This window comes from Melanostigma gelatinosum (genome assembly GCF_949748355.1).
Source record: "Melanostigma gelatinosum genome assembly, chromosome: 1".
In the NCBI taxonomy this organism is placed as follows: domain Eukaryota; kingdom Metazoa; phylum Chordata; class Actinopteri; order Perciformes; family Zoarcidae; genus Melanostigma; species Melanostigma gelatinosum.
Window position 1 is genome coordinate 2286835 of NC_136634.1, and position 16805 is coordinate 2303639.

The window sequence follows — 16805 nt, forward strand, 5'->3', positions numbered from 1 at the left end:
TTGTGATGAACTGAAGGATGAAGTGTTCCTTTATGTGTTGATGTTGAATGTTTGTGATAAACTGAAGGATGAAGTGTTCCTTTATGTGTTGATGTTGAATGTTTGTGATAAACTGAAGGATGAAGTGTTCCTTTATGTGTTGATGTTGAATGTTTGCGATAAACTGAAGGATGAAGTGTTCCTTTATGTGTTGATGTTGAATGTTTGTGATAAACTGAAGGATGAAGTGTTCCTTGATGTGTTGATGTTGAATGTTTGTGATGAACTGAAGGATGAAGTGTTCCTTTATGTGTTGATGTTGAATGTTTGTGATAAACTGAAGGATGAAGTGTTCCTTTATGTGTTGATGTTGAATGTTTGTGATAAACTGAAGGATGAAGTGTTCCTTTATGTGTTGATGTTGAATGTTTGTGATAAACTGAAGGATGAAGCGTTCCTTTATGTGTTGATGATGAATGCTTGTGATAAACTGAAGGATGAAGTGTTCCTTTATGTGTTGATGATGAATGCTTGTGATAAACTGAAGGATGAAGTGTTCCTTTATGTGTTGATGTTGAATGTTTGTGATAAACTGAAGGATGAAGTGTTCCTTTGTGTGTTGAATGTTTGTGATAAACTGAAGGATGAAGTGTTCCTTTATGTGTTGATGTTTAATGTTTGTGATAAACTGAAGGATGAAGTGTTCCTTTATGTGTTGAATGTTTGTGATAAACTGAAGGATGAAGTGTTCCTTTGTGTGTTGGTGTTGAATGTTTGTGATAAACTGAAGGATGAAGTGTTCCTTTATGTGTTGATGTTGAATGTTTGTGATAAACTGAAGGATGAAGTGTTCCTTTATGTGTTGAATGTTTGTGATAAACTGAAGGATGAAGTGTTTCTTTATGTGTTGGTGTTGAATGTTTGTGATAAACTGAAGGATGAAGTGTTCCTTTATGTGTTGATGTTGAATGTTTGTGATAAACTGAAGGATGAAGTGTTCCTTTATGTGTTGAATGTTTGTGATAAACTGAAGGATGAAGTGTTCCTTTGTGTGTTGGTGTTGAATGTTTGTGATAAACTGAAGGATGAAGTGTTCCTTTATGTGTTGATGTTGAATGTTTGTGATAAACTGAAGGATGAAGTGTTCCTTTATGTGTTGAATGTTTGTGATAAACTGAAGGATGAAGTGTTTCTTTATGTGTTGGTGTTGAATGTTTGTGATAAACTGAAGGATGAAGTGTTCCTTTATGTGTTGAATGTTTGTGATAAACTGAAGGATGAAGTGTTCCTTTATGTGTTGATGAATGTTTGTGATAAACTGAAGGATGAAGTGTTCCTTTATGTGTTGAATGTTTGTGAGAAACTGAAGGATGAAGTGTTCCTTTGTGTGTTGATAAAATCATCCTACTTCTTCAGATGAATAAATAAACTCTTTAAAAGCCTCTTAGATCAGCTGGAAAATGCATCGTCAGAAAGCTGAAAACAGACTGTTGTTTTTAGAGATACGTGGTTCTCACAGGACAGAGACGACAAACATGATGATCTTATAGAATATGATGCATTGATGTAGATTAAACTAACCAACAGGATATAAAGGAGTTACAATATAACATACACATTAATGCAGCAGAAACATCAGGTATAAAAGTAAGTTTTACATGCATGACTTTTACTTGTAGTGAAGTATTTTCCCATCGTAGTATTAGTACATTTACTTCAGTTAAGGATCTGAATACTTCCTCCACCCCTCCCTCACTGAGAGGAGGAGCAACACTGAAAGAGGAGCTGCTGAGTCACATTTCCTGAAATCAAAGTAAAGTTAGTCTGAGCGACAGCAGAGCTGCAGTCGAGACAAGTTTCTCTGTTTCTCTCTGAAGAAACATTCAAGTGAATCCAGCAGCTTCTTCTCAACAACACAACAGAGTCTCTGACAAACTCTGGTGAGTAAACTGTTCTACAGACTAAATGCAGTTCAAGAGAGAAACCAATACTGTAGGCAGGAAACATCAGTAACATCAGATAAACTAGGCCTGCTAGAAGCTCACGATGGAGCTTAATGGATCTGATTTCATCTCATGACTTTAATTACCTGTAAAGGCAGAAATGTGACGGATTACAACAAGCTGTTACACAATCTGGTAAATATCCAATGTGAGTGTTTCTGTAGTTACTGCTGTCTGTCTTTGTGACGCAGTTCAGCTGATAATATCTGATGCAACATAAAACTCACAACCACTGGAACAGGAAGTTCCACTGGACAAATGTTGAGCTGAGGTCCACGTGGTGACCGTGGGGTTGTGGAGAGAAATGATATATATATCGTGTAATAATACGTCTCATTTATGAAGTGCGTAGGATCCATACTTAAAGTGTACGTGTGCACAAAAGCAGGAAATGACGCACGGCCACTTTAACAACAATCAGACTTGTAAGACCTGATCAGCCTCTACACGCCCACATTCAACCACCAACTGAATACAAGCATTGTAGTAGTTGTGACTCATCAGCACTAATAATACTGCTGCTTTGAGAGTTGATGATGAAGAGGATTTAGACGTGCAAAGCAACATGTGATATGAAGTGACATTAAACGTGTGAGAGTCATCATATCACATTTAACTCCTACAATCTGACTTCAATCCACCACCTTGGGTCAGAGGCTCAGGTGAGACCCCCCCCCCCTCATCATCATCTCTCTGCTCCTCCTCTTCCTCCTCTTTGTCCGAGCTGACTCTCTGACGCTAAAGGTCTCCCTCAGACACTTCAACACAACAAGTGATGAAGACAAATACTAGCTTTGTGTTGAGTTGAATATTAAATCTGATTTTAAATGTTTATCCTACTTTGACAAATAGTTTTGACTCTAACAACAACATAAGCAGCAGAGTAGCAGTATTAGTAGTATTACATTAATTAATGTGTGATGTGACAGCAATGGAGGGATCACTTTGTGTTTTGTAGGGTTTAAATTATTTTTCTTATTTAAATGATATAAACAAGAACCAGATGTGTTGGGATGTTTTCACTGCAATGCTGAAGACATCAGATTGGTTTATCATTGTTTTATTTATGTATTTAGTTTATTCTATTATTAGAATAACTAACAAGCAGCTAAGAGTCAAATGCTACAGTCATAAAAGAGACAGACATGAACGCATGATGTCAGTGACTCATAGTGATGTCATCTCTTCCAACCTTCCTGTTGTCATGACATCATCCCAGTCAGGTGCTCAGACCAGGTGTAAACATTTAGAGAATATGCAAATCAACCACATACTACTTACTGTGTACTTCTACTTCAGATGGATGAGTTGTACTACGACATTTACCTGCAAATGTTACTGGTTTGACTCAACAAATATAACAGTTAAACTATGATGCATTAATATTCATTAAACTATCCAACAGCTGATTAGACTTTAAACCTCCACCTTGAACTGACGTTAAGTACATTTAAGAACATCGTGCTGATGAAGACTCTTTCACTCTTCACTTCATTTGAATGCAGAACTTTTACTGTGTTAATAGATTTACTGTTATTAAATTAATAAAAGCTTTTTTTTTTACTCTTGTTGTCCTCAGAGTGTAGATATGTCTGCTGCCAGCTGTCTGCTGACTGAAGATCAGTTTCTGTGCTCCATCTGTCTGGTTGTGTTCACTGATCCAGTCAGCACACCATGTGGACACAACTTCTGTCAAACCTGCATCACTCAACACTGGAACGTTAATGTCCAGACTCAGTGTCCAAACTGTAAAAAGGTTTTTAACACCAGACCTGAGCTGCAGGTCAATACTTTCATCTCTGAGATGGCTGCTCAGTTCAGACAGTCAGCTCAACAGAAAGCCAGCAGCAGCAGCTCAGAGCAACAAGCTGCCAAACCAGGAGAAGTTCCCTGTGACGTCTGCACTGGAACCAAACTGAAGGCCCTGAAGTCCTGCCTGGTGTGTCTGGACTCCTACTGTGAGACTCACCTGGAGCCTCATCTGACAACGTCAGGTCTGAAAAGACATCAGCTGATCGACCCTGTGGAGAACCTGGAAGCCAGGATGTGTACGAAGCACGATAAACTGCTGGAGCTGTTCTGTAAGACCGACCAGATGTGTGTCTGTAAGCTCTGCACTGTGTCAGACCACAAGACACATGATGTTGTTCCTCTGAAAGAAGGATATGAAGGAAAGAAGGCCGAGCTGGTGGCTGAAATTCAGCAGATGATCCAGAAGAGAGAACTGAAGATTCAGGAGATCAAACACTCAGTGAAGATCAGTGAGAAAGATGCAGACAGAGAGATAGCAGATGGTGTTCAGGTCTTCACCGCTCTGATGAAGTCTGTTGAGAGAAGAATGAACGAGCTCATCGACACGATCAAAGAGAAGCAGAGAAAGACAGAGAAACAGGCTGAAGGCTTCATCAAAGAGCTGGAAGAGGAACTCTCTGAGCTGAAGAAGAGAAGCACTGAGGTGGAGCAGCTCTCACGCTCTGAAGACCACCTCCAGAGCTTCAGGACCCTGAACACTGCGACACCCACCAAGAACTGGACAAGAGTCAGCATCCGTCTACCACATGAGGGGACTGTGAGGAGAGCTGTGAATCAGCTGGAGGAGACGCTCAGTAAACAGATGAAGAAGCTGATCACTGAGGTCGAGCTGAAGAGGGTCCAGCAGTCTGCAGTGGATGTGACACTTGATCCTGATACAGCACATCCCAAACTCATCCTGTCTGATGATGGAAAACAAGTTAAACTTGGTGTTGTGAAGAAGAATCTCCCAGACAATCCAGAGAGATTTAATTATTTAGTTAATGTTTTAACGAAGCAGAGTTTCTCTTCAGGAAGATTTTACTACGAGGTTCAGGTTAAAGAGAAGACTGACTGGGAGTTAGGAGTGGTCAGAGAGTCGATCAACAGGAAGGGAAGCATCACAACGACTCCTCAGGAAGGTTACTGGATGATATGTTTGAGTAATGAGAATGAGTACAAAGCTCTTACTGACCCTTCAGTCCGTCTCTCTCTGAAGTCTCGGCCTCAGAAGGTGGGGGTGTTTGTGGACTATGAGGAGGGTCTGGTCTCCTTCTATGACGTTGATGCTGCAGCTCTTATCTACTCCTTTACTGGCTGCTGCTTCACTGAGAAACTCCACCCATTCTTTAGTCCATGTCTTAATAGTAAGGGTATAAACTCTGCTCCTCTGATCATCTCTCCTGTCAATCACACTGAGTAGAACAAACACTTGATGTTCTACAGAGACTCTTTCATTTAATGCAACAAATCTATATTATTTGATTGGTAAAGTGTAAACATTGTTTTTGTTTGTTTTTCTGTAAATATTCCTTTGATTTGTATCACTGCTACTCAACTAAACATTTTACTGCACTGATTGATATTAACTAATAGTCTCATGTATTCAAATAACTGCATTACCTTCCATCAAGACTGTTAAATCATTAACTGAACAGAGAAATATGTATATTTTGCGTGTTACTTAAATGTTCCAAAATCATATTTTATATTTTGTGATTATAAGAAGTGTTGCATACTGACACAAATTACGAAAGAGCAGTTTATGAATAAGACATTTATTTCCTTTTATATCTTTTTCTTTTAAAATAAAAAGGATAAATAAAGCCACAATGTGTCTGATTAAGTTATTTGTTTCTGTTTGATATCGTCGCTGAATAAACAGCTGATGGTGTTTCTAATGACACCAAGTCATGTGATTAAAAACACCATCAGCTGTTCTCAGAGCGACTTGAGCTGACGAGCTCCAACACCATCACATGTGAGAGAGTTGGTTGTGTAAAATAATGTGGTGATATTTCAGGTTTGAGTTGAGTTCGAGCAGCTGATGTGAACACTAAACCAGTGCTACTAGTTAGTAGAGAGTAAATGATGTCTGAGGACGCCCTCTAGTGGACTTCATAACGAACTGCAGCCTGTGTTCAGAAGAGGAAACGCTCTCAATAGATAACTACAGTCTGATGCTGAAGCAGATCACATGAATGAGCACAAATACATCTGAGTCTAACAGATACAAGTACTCTGATGTCACTGATGAGCTCAGTCTAAAATCAGTGACTTTCCTTTAAAAGGACGTTTACTTAAAAAGATGTTTACTTTTAAAGTGTTGTACTTCAACCATTTTTTAAAAAGGGAGACTCAGAGAAGCCCATTGATCTGCTGCTGTGGTCCAATCAGAAGAATTCTTCTTCTCAGTTAAAAACTTATTTTCCTCCTTATAATACAATTTCACAATGAGGGAATAAAAGCTCCTTCACAGAGCTTCACTGAGAGGAGGAGCAACTGCTGACTCACTTCTCCTGAAGTGAAAGTAAAGTTAGTCTGAGCGACAGCAGAGCTGCAGTCGAGACAAGTTTCTCTGTTTCTCTCTGAAGAAACATTCAAGTGAATCCAGCAGCTTCTTCTCAACAACACAACAGAGTCTCTGACAAACTCTGGTGAGTAAACTGTTCTACAGACTAAATGCAGTTCAACTAAAATCGGACTTTCTAACACCTGTTTTATTATATAAATCATATGTCATAGAAATGTGTCATTTTTGGTGAAAATCCAAAGCGTACGTTTTGCCTGAACGGCAGCACAGAGGCATACATATCACCACAGTGACTGAACTCTTGAGGTTTGTCAGTCACAGCTCGTTTCAGCGTCACTTCATTTACAAACTATTTCTGACGAGTTTCTTTCCTGTCAGTGAACATTCAGTTTGTTACACCACACACACACACACAAGGCAGCAGCTGAAGCCAACAATGAGAAAGAAGGAAACGTAACATCAGGTGACGGTTAAAGCTAGATGACCTTTGAACTCTCCAAACAGAGTGCAACGTCCAACGTCATGTGGCAGTTTATTTTACTGCCTGTAAAGGACTAAAATAGACGTTTTATAACTTAGATATCTGTTACACACTTTGCTAAGTAGTCTTGAACTTCAAACCCTTTTTCATCAACTCAACTGTTTCCAGAGTTACTGCTGTCAGTAATAACATGACTGTTGTCATTATGAACTGTGTTTGAACATCCAGTACCGGCTCATAATCTGCTCTCGACTCAGACAGAAGCTCCTCGCAGGTTAAATGTTTATCCATCGTGGCCGTGAGGGTTGTGGAGAGAAACGTTACTCAAGAGATTCATAACATCACTGCGACATAGAGCACAATACAGCCGACTAGAACGACGTGTGTGTGTTTTGTTAAATGAATGTGTTGCTTGGGTGTATTCTCATGGCGTGTTTGATTTAGCGAGTTGATAACGAGCTTCGTAGGTTCGTAAAGACAAATAAGCAAAAGACACGCTGAGCATGTTGAACTGTGTTGGTGGTTCAGGCTCCAGCTCTGCGTCTGAGCCAGAGCTGCATGTGTGTGTTGTGGTGGATCATGCGTTAAGAACAATAATATATTTGATGTTTTATTTCTTTCCCAGGCAGCCAAAGGAAATGTTTTGGAAAAACGATCACCATGTTATCCCTCAGTTTCTGAGTTTGATGATCTCATAGAAATATCTGAACTCTACTTCAATCACAGCAGAGTCCAGGACCTGTCTGCACAATGAGCTGAAGAATGGAAGCTGCATACATTTAGATTGAACTCATTCACAACCTCTGCATATATTTGCTTTCTGACATTTTCGAAGTAAACCTGCACCTCATTCACATCCAATATGACAAAAGCTTTGAGGACTAATTATAGTTTAATTTTATTTATCAGAAGATATGTACCAACAGTTTTGTTTTGTCACACTTGTCCTCAATTTTGTCCTCAAGCGTGTTATTCGTATTTTTCCTTCAGTTCAGGATCTGAATACTTCCTCCACCCCTCCCTCACTGAGAGGAGGAACACTGAAGAGGAGCTGCTGACTCACTTTACCTGAAGTGAAAGTAAAGTTAGTCTGAGCGACAGCAGAGCTGCAGTCGAGACAAGTTTCTCTCTGAAGAAACATTCAAGTGAATCCAGCAGCTTCTTCTCAACAACACAACAGAGTCTCTGACAAACTCTGGTGAGTAAACTGTTCTACAGACTAAATGCAGTTCAAGAGAGAAACCAACACTGTAGGCAGGAAACATCAGTAACATCAGATAAACTAGGCCTGCTAGAAGCTCACGATGGAGCTTAATGGATCTGATTTCATCTCATGACTTTAATTACCTGTAAAGGCAGAAATGTGACGGATTACAACAAGCTGTTACACAATCTGGTAAATATCCAATGTGAGTGTTTCTGTAGTTACTGCTGTCTGTCTTTGTGACGCAGTTCAGCTGATAATATCTGATGCAACATAAAACTCACAACCACTGGGACAGGAAGTTCCACTGGACAAATGTTGAGCTGAGGTCCACGTGGTGACCGTGGGGTTGTGGAGAGAAATGATATATATATCGTGTAATAATACGTCTCATTTATGAAGTGCGTAGGATCCATACTTAAAGTGTACGTGTGCACAAAAGCAGGAAATGACGCACGGCCACTTTAACAACAATCAGACTTGTAAGACCTGATCAGCCTCTACACGCCCACATTCAACCACCAACTGAATACAAGCATTGTAGTAGTTGTGACTCATCAGCACTAATAATACTGCTGCTTTGAGAGTTGATGATGAAGAGGATTTAGACGTGCAAAGCAACATGTGATATGAAGTGACATTAAACGTGTGAGAGTCATCATATCACATTTAACTCCTACAATCTGACTTCAATCCACCACCTTGGGTCAGAGGCTCAGGTGAGACCAACCTTCCTGTTGTCATGACATCATCCCAGACAGGTGCTCAGACCAGGTGTAAACATTTAGAAAATATGCAACTCGCCGCATACTACTTACTGTTGTTGGGAACGTAGAGGAGCGTGTTTGGGTTATCAGCATCTAAGAAACTGAATTCTTGACATCAACAGAATTATTAATGTATGCAACAATTATTAATGATTGTTAATAACAACGGGGCACCACCCTGTGAACAGGGACCAATAACCAAACGATAAAACTAAGTCTCATAATTAGTGGCCACTCCTAATGTCAATAGTCTGCGTATGACTACACATTCAGAGTGCAAGTGAAGGTTTAAGTTCGAGCACAGGCCACTACGTCCAGTTATCTTACACACATATGCACAAGTAATCACAGACGACTGCTCTTTAAAGTACAACAGAGTTTATTAAATCAAAATAATAAATGATCAAATCAATTAATATTGCAACCAACAAACACCATCATGCAATTATATGTCTACTACCTAGTCAAATGAATAAAATGGGGAAGGCTATATGTATATAGCTGTGGATGTATGTATGCAAGTGTGTGTGTGTGTGTAACTCTGTGTGTGAAACGAGGGGGTTGTAACCTATTCAATGAGTGATGAAAAGGGAGGGGCCTTCTAGAACTACAGCCTAGAACTACAAACCAAGATGGCGGACTCGAGTGACCTAGACAAAATGGCGGAGAGGTGGCTGTGTGTGACGGCGCAGCACGTGTGTCGGGACAATAGATGGCGAGAGGTTCACCCAAAATCAGAGGCTCTGTGTGTGTGTAGGTTAAGGGAGAGAGAGAAAGAAAAGCTTCTGCGTGCGGTTCGCGTCGTAGTGAGAATGAGAACCGCTGATCTTATCTTGCACAAGTCTGTCGTCGTCGTTGTGAACTGACGGCGCTTATGCACGATTCTACACCTCACTCACAGAGCCGATTTAAGGAAGAGAGAATAAAACAGAACGAATTGAAAATAATCCCCAAACAAAACAGTTACAGCAGGAAATACACAATATAACGGGACTCCGTGGTCTGCGATGGTTGCGCAATACCTCGGTATAACGCGACAGTGACTTAACACAACAATATACGGGAATAACAACACATAAATGAATAACCTAGATTAAACTAAGATTAAGCTAAACTATGCCCAGACACCGTGAACTCTTACTTTGAGAAGCTTCGTTGCAAGGGCTCAGTTTCCGTGGAGGAATCGTTCGTTCCTCGAGGGGTGAGGGCTGGTTGTCGGCGCGGCTTTTGAGCTGGCGCGGACTCGGTCTCCTCGCTGCAGAGAGGAGGCCTGTGGTTCAACTTCGACTGAGGCACGTTATCGGTTCGTTCCTCCCGGAAATCGTCGGTGAGGAAAGAGGGTTACTCGTCCTTCTGCCGGTGGTGTGCACACAAAAGGCGGAGAACGGATGACGGAAGTTATTCGTTCTCGCGGGATAGGCTCCTTAAACTCAGAATAGAACACGGTCTGTTTCGACCAGCGAATGGCACGTGCGCGCTGAGATGAGGGTTGATGAGGCCGGCGGTCCTCGTGAATCTTCTTGGAGCCCGGACGAGGTCCAGAGGGAAGAGAACGATTCTCGCTGTGTTAGCGCTTATAACCAGGTCGGCACAAACAGCGGGGGGCACTTTCTTGGCCAATGAAGGGTCAGCATCAGGTTTTGGCCGGAGCTGGGGGTGTGGTCATCCTGGGTGGACAACGGATCAGATCTCAGGTCAGGCGGTTGTTGAGAGGGAAGACACATGTGAGGGGCTCAGCCAGCCAGGAGGCGTCGGCAGACCCCAACACTGTGTACTTCTACTTCAGACGGATAAGTTGTACTACGATATTTACCTGCAAATGTTACTGTTACATTGCAGATTCAGATTTGACTCAACAAATATAACAGGTAAACTATGATGCATTAATTTTCATTAAACTATCCAACATCTGATTAGAATTGAAACCTCTATCTTGAACTGACGTCAAGTACATTTAAGAACATCGTGCTGATGAAGACTCTTTCACTCTTCACTTCATTTGAATGCAGAACTTTTACTGTGTTAATAGATTTACTGTTATTTAATAACAGTTTTGTTTTTTCTACTCTTGTTGTCCTCAGAGTGGAGATATGTCTGCTGCCAGCTGTCTGCTGACTGAAGATCAGCTTCTGTGCTCCATCTGTCTGGATGTGTTCACTGATCCAGTCACCATACCATGTGGACACAACTTCTGTCAAACCTGCATCACTCAACACTGGAACGTTCATGTCCAGACTCAGTGTCCCAACTGTAAAGAGGTTTTTAACACCAGACCTGAGCTGCGGGTCAATACTTTCATCTCTGAAATCTCTGAGCTGAAGAAGAGAAGCACTGAGGTGGAGCAGCTCTCACGCTCTGAAGACCACCTCCAGAGCTTCAGGACCCTGAACACTGCGACACCCACCAAGAACTGGACAAGAGTCAGAGTTAGTCCACCTTCATATGAGGGGACTGTGAGGAGAGCTTTGAATCAGCTGCTCACTGAGGTCGAGCTGAAGAGGGTCCAGCAGTCTGCAGTGGATGCGACACTTGATCCTGATACAGCACATCCTTATCTCATGCTGTCTGATGATGGAAAACAAGTTAAAACTGGCGATGTGAAGAAGAATCTCCCAGACAATCCAGAGAGATTTGATTCTTGTACTTGTGTCTTAGCAAAGCAGAGTTTCTCTTCAGGAAGATTTTACTACGAGGTTCAGGTTGAAGGGAAGACTAAGTGGGATTTAGGAGTGGCCAGAGAGTCGATCAACAGGAAGGGAACCATCACACCGACTCCTCAGGAAGGTTACTGGATGATATGTTTGAGGAATGAGAATGAGTACGAAGCTTGTGATGACCCTTCAGTCCGTCTCTCTCTGAAGTCTCGGCCTCAGAAGGTGGGGGTGTTTGTGGACTATGAGGAGGGTCTGGTCTCCTTCTATGACGTTGATGCTGCAGCTCTTATCTACTCCTTTACTGGCTGCTGCTTCACTGAGAAACTCTACCCATTCTTTGGTCCATGTCTTAATCATGGTGGTAAAAACTCTGCTCCTCTGATCATCTCTCCTGTCAATCACACTGAGTAGAACTAACACTTGATGTTCTGCAGAGACTCTTTCATTTAATGCAACAAATCTATATTATTGGTGATTTATGGTGTAAACATTATTGATTCTTCACATTCTGATCAATGGGTTCTTTCTATTTGTCTGTAAATGTTTTTCTACTCCAACACACAGACATGAAGCCACTGATTGATATTATCTGATGTCGTCTCATTCATTCTAATAACTGCATAACCTGCCTTCAACACTGTTGAATCATCAGAAACAATGCACTCAGGAATAAGAAGCATTTAAACATTCCTTAAATATCTGGGTGCCAAATTAACATGTTTCATGTCTGATTATCGTGTATATATAATAACTTATGAATACTGGCACTAATTATTGGATAAAGTTGTTGTACCACTTATTTTATATTTTAATAAAAGGTGTTTAAGGGTTTTAGTTTTCATCATTTTGAATGACCAGAAGAATCAAGAGATCTCTGTCTGGTGTGTTTTTAGGGGTCAATAAAAGATGAATTATTTATTCATATTTGTAGAAAATGAATCAACAAAATGTGATCATGAAACATTCAGCTTCTGTGACCAGAGAAGGAAAGTTGTGTATCGTGTTATTAGTATTTCATAAAGTCCTCTCTGCTGATCCTCAACACAATAAAAACTCATGAAGTTTGAACTGATTTGTCTTTTTGTTTCACATTTCATCAAGTACTGTATTTAAGTAACATTATGAGGGAATTTACTTGTGTATTTCCACTTTATGACACTTTTTACTGTACTACACCTCAGAGGTACATATTGTACTTTTTACTGTACTACATCTCAGAGGTACATATTGTACTTTTTACTTCACTACATCTCAGGTGTAAATATCTTCTGTGTTTCTAACAACCAGCATTAATAAAAGAAGAAATAAAGTAAAAAACTCTTTCATGAGTAAATGTAGTTCTGCATGAAGACCAGATGATGAGATTAGAGAGACGACAGCGATGACTGTGAACCTACCAGAGGAGAGAGGATGGGGAGGAAGATGGTGATGGTGGCGGCGTTGCTGGCCACCTCTGTTACCGTGGTGACGATGATGCAGGAGACTGCGATTGTGGCCAAAACTGGCAAATCACCCAAAGGTGTCAGAAGCGTGGCCACCCACAAAGACAGGCTGGACTCCTGCGCGCACACACACACACACACACACACACACACACACACCTTGTGTAGCAAACGGTCTACAACTGCATTTCGTTTCGCAAACCCGTGTTTGTTTATATATACATATATCCATATGTATATATAAATATATATGTATATATGTAAACAAACCTGTGTTTGTTTATATATACATATATCCATATGTATATATAAATATATATGTATATATGTAAACAAACCCGTGTTTGTTTATATATACATATATCCATATGTATATATAAATATATATGTATATATGTAAACAAACCTGTGTTTGTTTATATATACATATATACATATGTATATGTATATGTATATGTATGTATATATATATATATATATATATATATATATATATATATATATATATATATATGTATATATGTAAACAAACCTGTGTTTGTTTATATATACATATATACATATGTATATGTATATATATATATATATATATATATATATATATATATATATATATATATTCGGGGTGTAACGGTTCACTCACGGCTCACGGACGTGAGTTTCTAGACAAACAAACAGGGTTAGGATGCACCCTGAACGCGTTGGTCACCACTGAGCTGATTGAGGGAAGTTTAAATGATTTTTAATATAAAAAGATTTTCACTAGTTTCTTTTCCTTGCAAATTCAAGACGTAAGATTCTAAGAGTCTTTTTCTCAGAATATTATCCCCTTATTTTATATATATGTGTGTGTATATATATATATATATGTGTGGCCTAATTAAAAGGATGAGACCAGCCACGAAGATACATTTGTATTTAATGTGGGTTTTATTAGATGAGCACTATAAACATGCTCCGAGTAAAGAGTTTGTAGTAAAAAGTAAATTTCTTCATTGAAACATGTCAGTCAGCAGTTTAAACATTTGTGCAGCAACATTTTTTATCTACATTTATTTAGTTTTACACAATAAATACAAATAAAATCCACAAAATCTAAAAAAGGGCCAAAAACGTAAATGTTTAGAAAGAGTTTTTTTCTTCCTTGCAGGACTCAACCGGTGGCCGTTGACCCGTCGGAGGCCGCGGAGGCGGGTTTGGTGACGGTGGTCTGGAAGATCTGGTAGCAGGTTTGATTCTGTCCCGCTTCAACCTCTGCTCGGTACGCCGTCAGACACAAATCCATCCACGGACGCTCACCTGACGACAACACAAGATCGACAAGATTATGTTCAAAAAATATAAAATAATAACAACAGATGTATATATAATTGAATGACATTATATATTGAGAAGAAGATGAAGAAAGAAGGAGGAGAAGAAGAAGAGGGAGGATGAAGGAGGAGAAGAAGCTCTAAACACTAAAAGTCACTGAAAGTTTCTTGTTAGAACAATTTCATCCTTTCAGTGGGAGCCTGAGTGATTTGACTGTTTATCGTCTGCAGCGTTCTCCCTCAAAACTCAACCAGTTTCGTGACTTCGGGTGTTCTTTTGTTACTGCAGACGTCTGTCGTGATAAGCGATGTGCTTTCTCAAAAACATTTGTGACTTTAATCTCAGAGAATTTAATTGAATTCTATGTTTTATGGAGGTTGGCGTCCATAAGTGCTGCAACACCGATATCTGCTGGACTGTCCCACCTGTCCCAGCTTCGCCATGATGGATGCAATCACTGATTCGTTCTACGTTGTCTCGTCTGAGCAGAGAACAAAAGCTGCTGCTGCTCAAACTAGTTTGTGTTCATCTTGTGTCTACGTATAAAACGTAGTTTCCTCTTTCTTAATTCACAGAAATGATGATATGGGAAGTTAAATGTACCAAATAATCAGATTTTTGTGCCAGTCGATGTTGTAAAATGTCAGTGAACAGCTGAAACTCTTCATCCGGACGTACCTGCGCTGCCCCCTGCTGGACAGAAGGAGTCCATCGTTTGTCGGATGCGGTTCTGAGCCTCCTGATTGGCCGCTACGTCCTCCGCCGACACGCCGAAGAACGACTCCTGATGACAGACACGAACCATCGTCATCATGAAACTCAATGTCACGTAGCACAAAGTGTTTCAGGTGGTTTCATCACTTTTACTTTTGAGATGTTTATTTGATGTCGTTACTGTCAACACAATTGTTTAGAAGTGTTGCTGATGGATTCAGGTCATAATCTCGACATATTTGAACTCTCCATGTTGAAACACGGCTGTTTTAATTGGCTGATCTTAAGCCGGGTGATGTAAACGTTAAAGGCTCGATGGGGTTATCCTGGTTCAATAAAAAATATATACGATACATTCTTTTGTTTTTCCAATTATTCGTATCCTATTATTTTTCTCAATTAACCACGGAATTATTTGGTCAATTAAATGTGAGAAAATACTGAAAACTGCAGTTAAAAATGTTCAAAAGCCCAATAAAGAGTCCAAAAAAGGCCCCAACTATTGATTTACACAAGACAAAGAATATCAGTACTTCCCCTGAGCTGAGACTAACCTCACAGTTGCAGATTCATTTGAATTACTCGATTACTCGTTTCAGCTCTGAATCACAATTTAAGACATTCGTTCCCATAAGAATGCTGCAGTAACTGACATTATTTTTCTTTTTGATTCTTTAAATTGAAATAACTTCAGAAATCCACAGAGAGGAAACCAGTCTGGTCATTCAGGTCACTGCAGCCACAGCTGTTGACAGTTTGGTGAAAGTTCAGACTGATCCAGAGTCAGCAGCATTTTAAATCCCAAACTCACGGCGTCTCTCCACAGGAAGACGTCCAGCGTGTCGGTGGCGTCCTGCAGCTCGAGCTTCATCAGCAGGACGAACTGCAGCAGCTGAACGCCGAGAGCTGAGGACCAGAGACGTTAACACTGAGTGATTCATTTCAGGGGGGGGGGGGGGTAGATCTGCTGCCAGGAGGCGTTCAGGAGCTTTTACAAAGCTGCTGAATCAGGACGAAGGAAAATGAGAGTGAGCGAACTGTTCAGGGGTTTTTAACGGAGACATTCGAGGACTCTTCTTGATGGTGCATTCAAGGACAAGATGTAATAATTGTTATTTTTAGAATCCAGTAATTGCAAAATGCCCAACACAATTCCTCAAAGCCCAAGGTGACATCTCCAAATGTCCAAAACTCAGATTGATGTGATATAAAACAGAGAAACGGCAGAAAATCTTCACACGTAGAAGCGTTCACTGATCCCGTGAAGTTGATTTTTCCAGACGGCAAATGTTTTTCACTGACGCGTCCCGAACCCAAACCCAGCCAACAGAAACGCTCTCATGGTCTCAATGCAGCGATGTACTCACATCGCGTCTCAGCTGCGCCTCTAACGTGCAACAGACACCTGAAGCGTCGATTCTCAGGACAATAACGTGTAAATCCGAGGTTGACACCCAATAAAACACTCCTGTTTTACCACAATTAACTACATTTTTATCTTTATTTTATCATTTTAATTATTAAACTTCTTTATCATACCATCTGTGTTGTTATCTGACCTTGTTCTCTGTTTTTATTGCCTCTGATGGCTTGTTGGCTCCTTTACTGCTGTTTATCCATTGATTCTGTGTTGTGTCATCATACGACTGTGTAAAGCGTTCGTGTTTTATTATTTTTAATAATTAATAATAATTTTTATTTTAAGGTGCCAGATCCGAGATTGGGAGCATTTCGTCTTCCTCTCAAGGGCTCTCAACATGTCGACTGTGGGACGGCGGCTAGAAGCTAACAGCGCAAACAACGGCAACAGTGCTGACAGAGCGAACGGCTCTATGATAAACTCTGAGGGAGCAGTTCGGATTGTGAGCGGGGAAAGAGAGGAACTGGGCAGGACGTTTGGCAGCTCCTTTGATGCTTTGAAAC

At 40.4% G+C, this 16805-nt stretch overlaps 3 protein-coding genes across 4 annotated transcripts in view; 2 read left to right on the top strand and 1 right to left on the bottom strand.

Moving 5' to 3' along the window:
* Window positions 1-1814: 1814 nt before the first annotated feature.
* Window positions 1815-5519, top strand: LOC306781871 (E3 ubiquitin-protein ligase TRIM21-like). Its single transcript, XM_079274950.1, has 2 exons — window positions 1815-1919; window positions 3562-5519. Exon 2 carries the CDS (start codon window positions 3571-3573, stop codon window positions 5194-5196), a length of 1626 nt encoding a protein of 541 aa, XP_079131076.1. The 5' UTR covers window positions 1815-1919; window positions 3562-3570; the 3' UTR covers window positions 5197-5519.
* A 2366-nt stretch (window positions 5520-7885) lies between these two features.
* Window positions 7886-12099, top strand: LOC306781878 (E3 ubiquitin-protein ligase TRIM21-like). Its single transcript, XM_079274964.1, has 2 exons — window positions 7886-7985; window positions 10840-12099. Exon 2 carries the CDS (start codon window positions 10849-10851, stop codon window positions 11821-11823), a length of 975 nt encoding a protein of 324 aa, XP_079131090.1. The 5' UTR covers window positions 7886-7985; window positions 10840-10848; the 3' UTR covers window positions 11824-12099.
* A 1675-nt stretch (window positions 12100-13774) lies between these two features.
* The window catches only part of pot1 (protection of telomeres 1 homolog), a 44919-nt gene continuing 41888 nt past the window's right edge, over window positions 13775-16805 (bottom strand). For both annotated transcript variants that reach the window (XM_079269723.1, XM_079269722.1), the window contains 3 exons: window positions 15694-15788; window positions 14847-14952; window positions 13775-14153 (listed from right to left, as the gene is read on the bottom strand). In XM_079269723.1, coding sequence (XP_079125849.1) covers window positions 14008-14153; window positions 14847-14952; window positions 15694-15788 — 347 coding nt within the window. In that variant the 3' untranslated portion in view covers window positions 13775-14007. The remainder of the gene's footprint in view (window positions 14154-14846; window positions 14953-15693; window positions 15789-16805) is intronic.

What these genes read in the sequence shown, in the direction of transcription:
- LOC306781871 (XM_079274950.1), top strand. Translation starts at nt 3,571, where the DNA reads ATGTCTGCTGCCAGCTGTCTGCTGACTGAAGATCAGTTTCTGTGCTCC.
- LOC306781878 (XM_079274964.1), top strand. Translation starts at nt 10,849, where the DNA reads ATGTCTGCTGCCAGCTGTCTGCTGACTGAAGATCAGCTTCTGTGCTCC.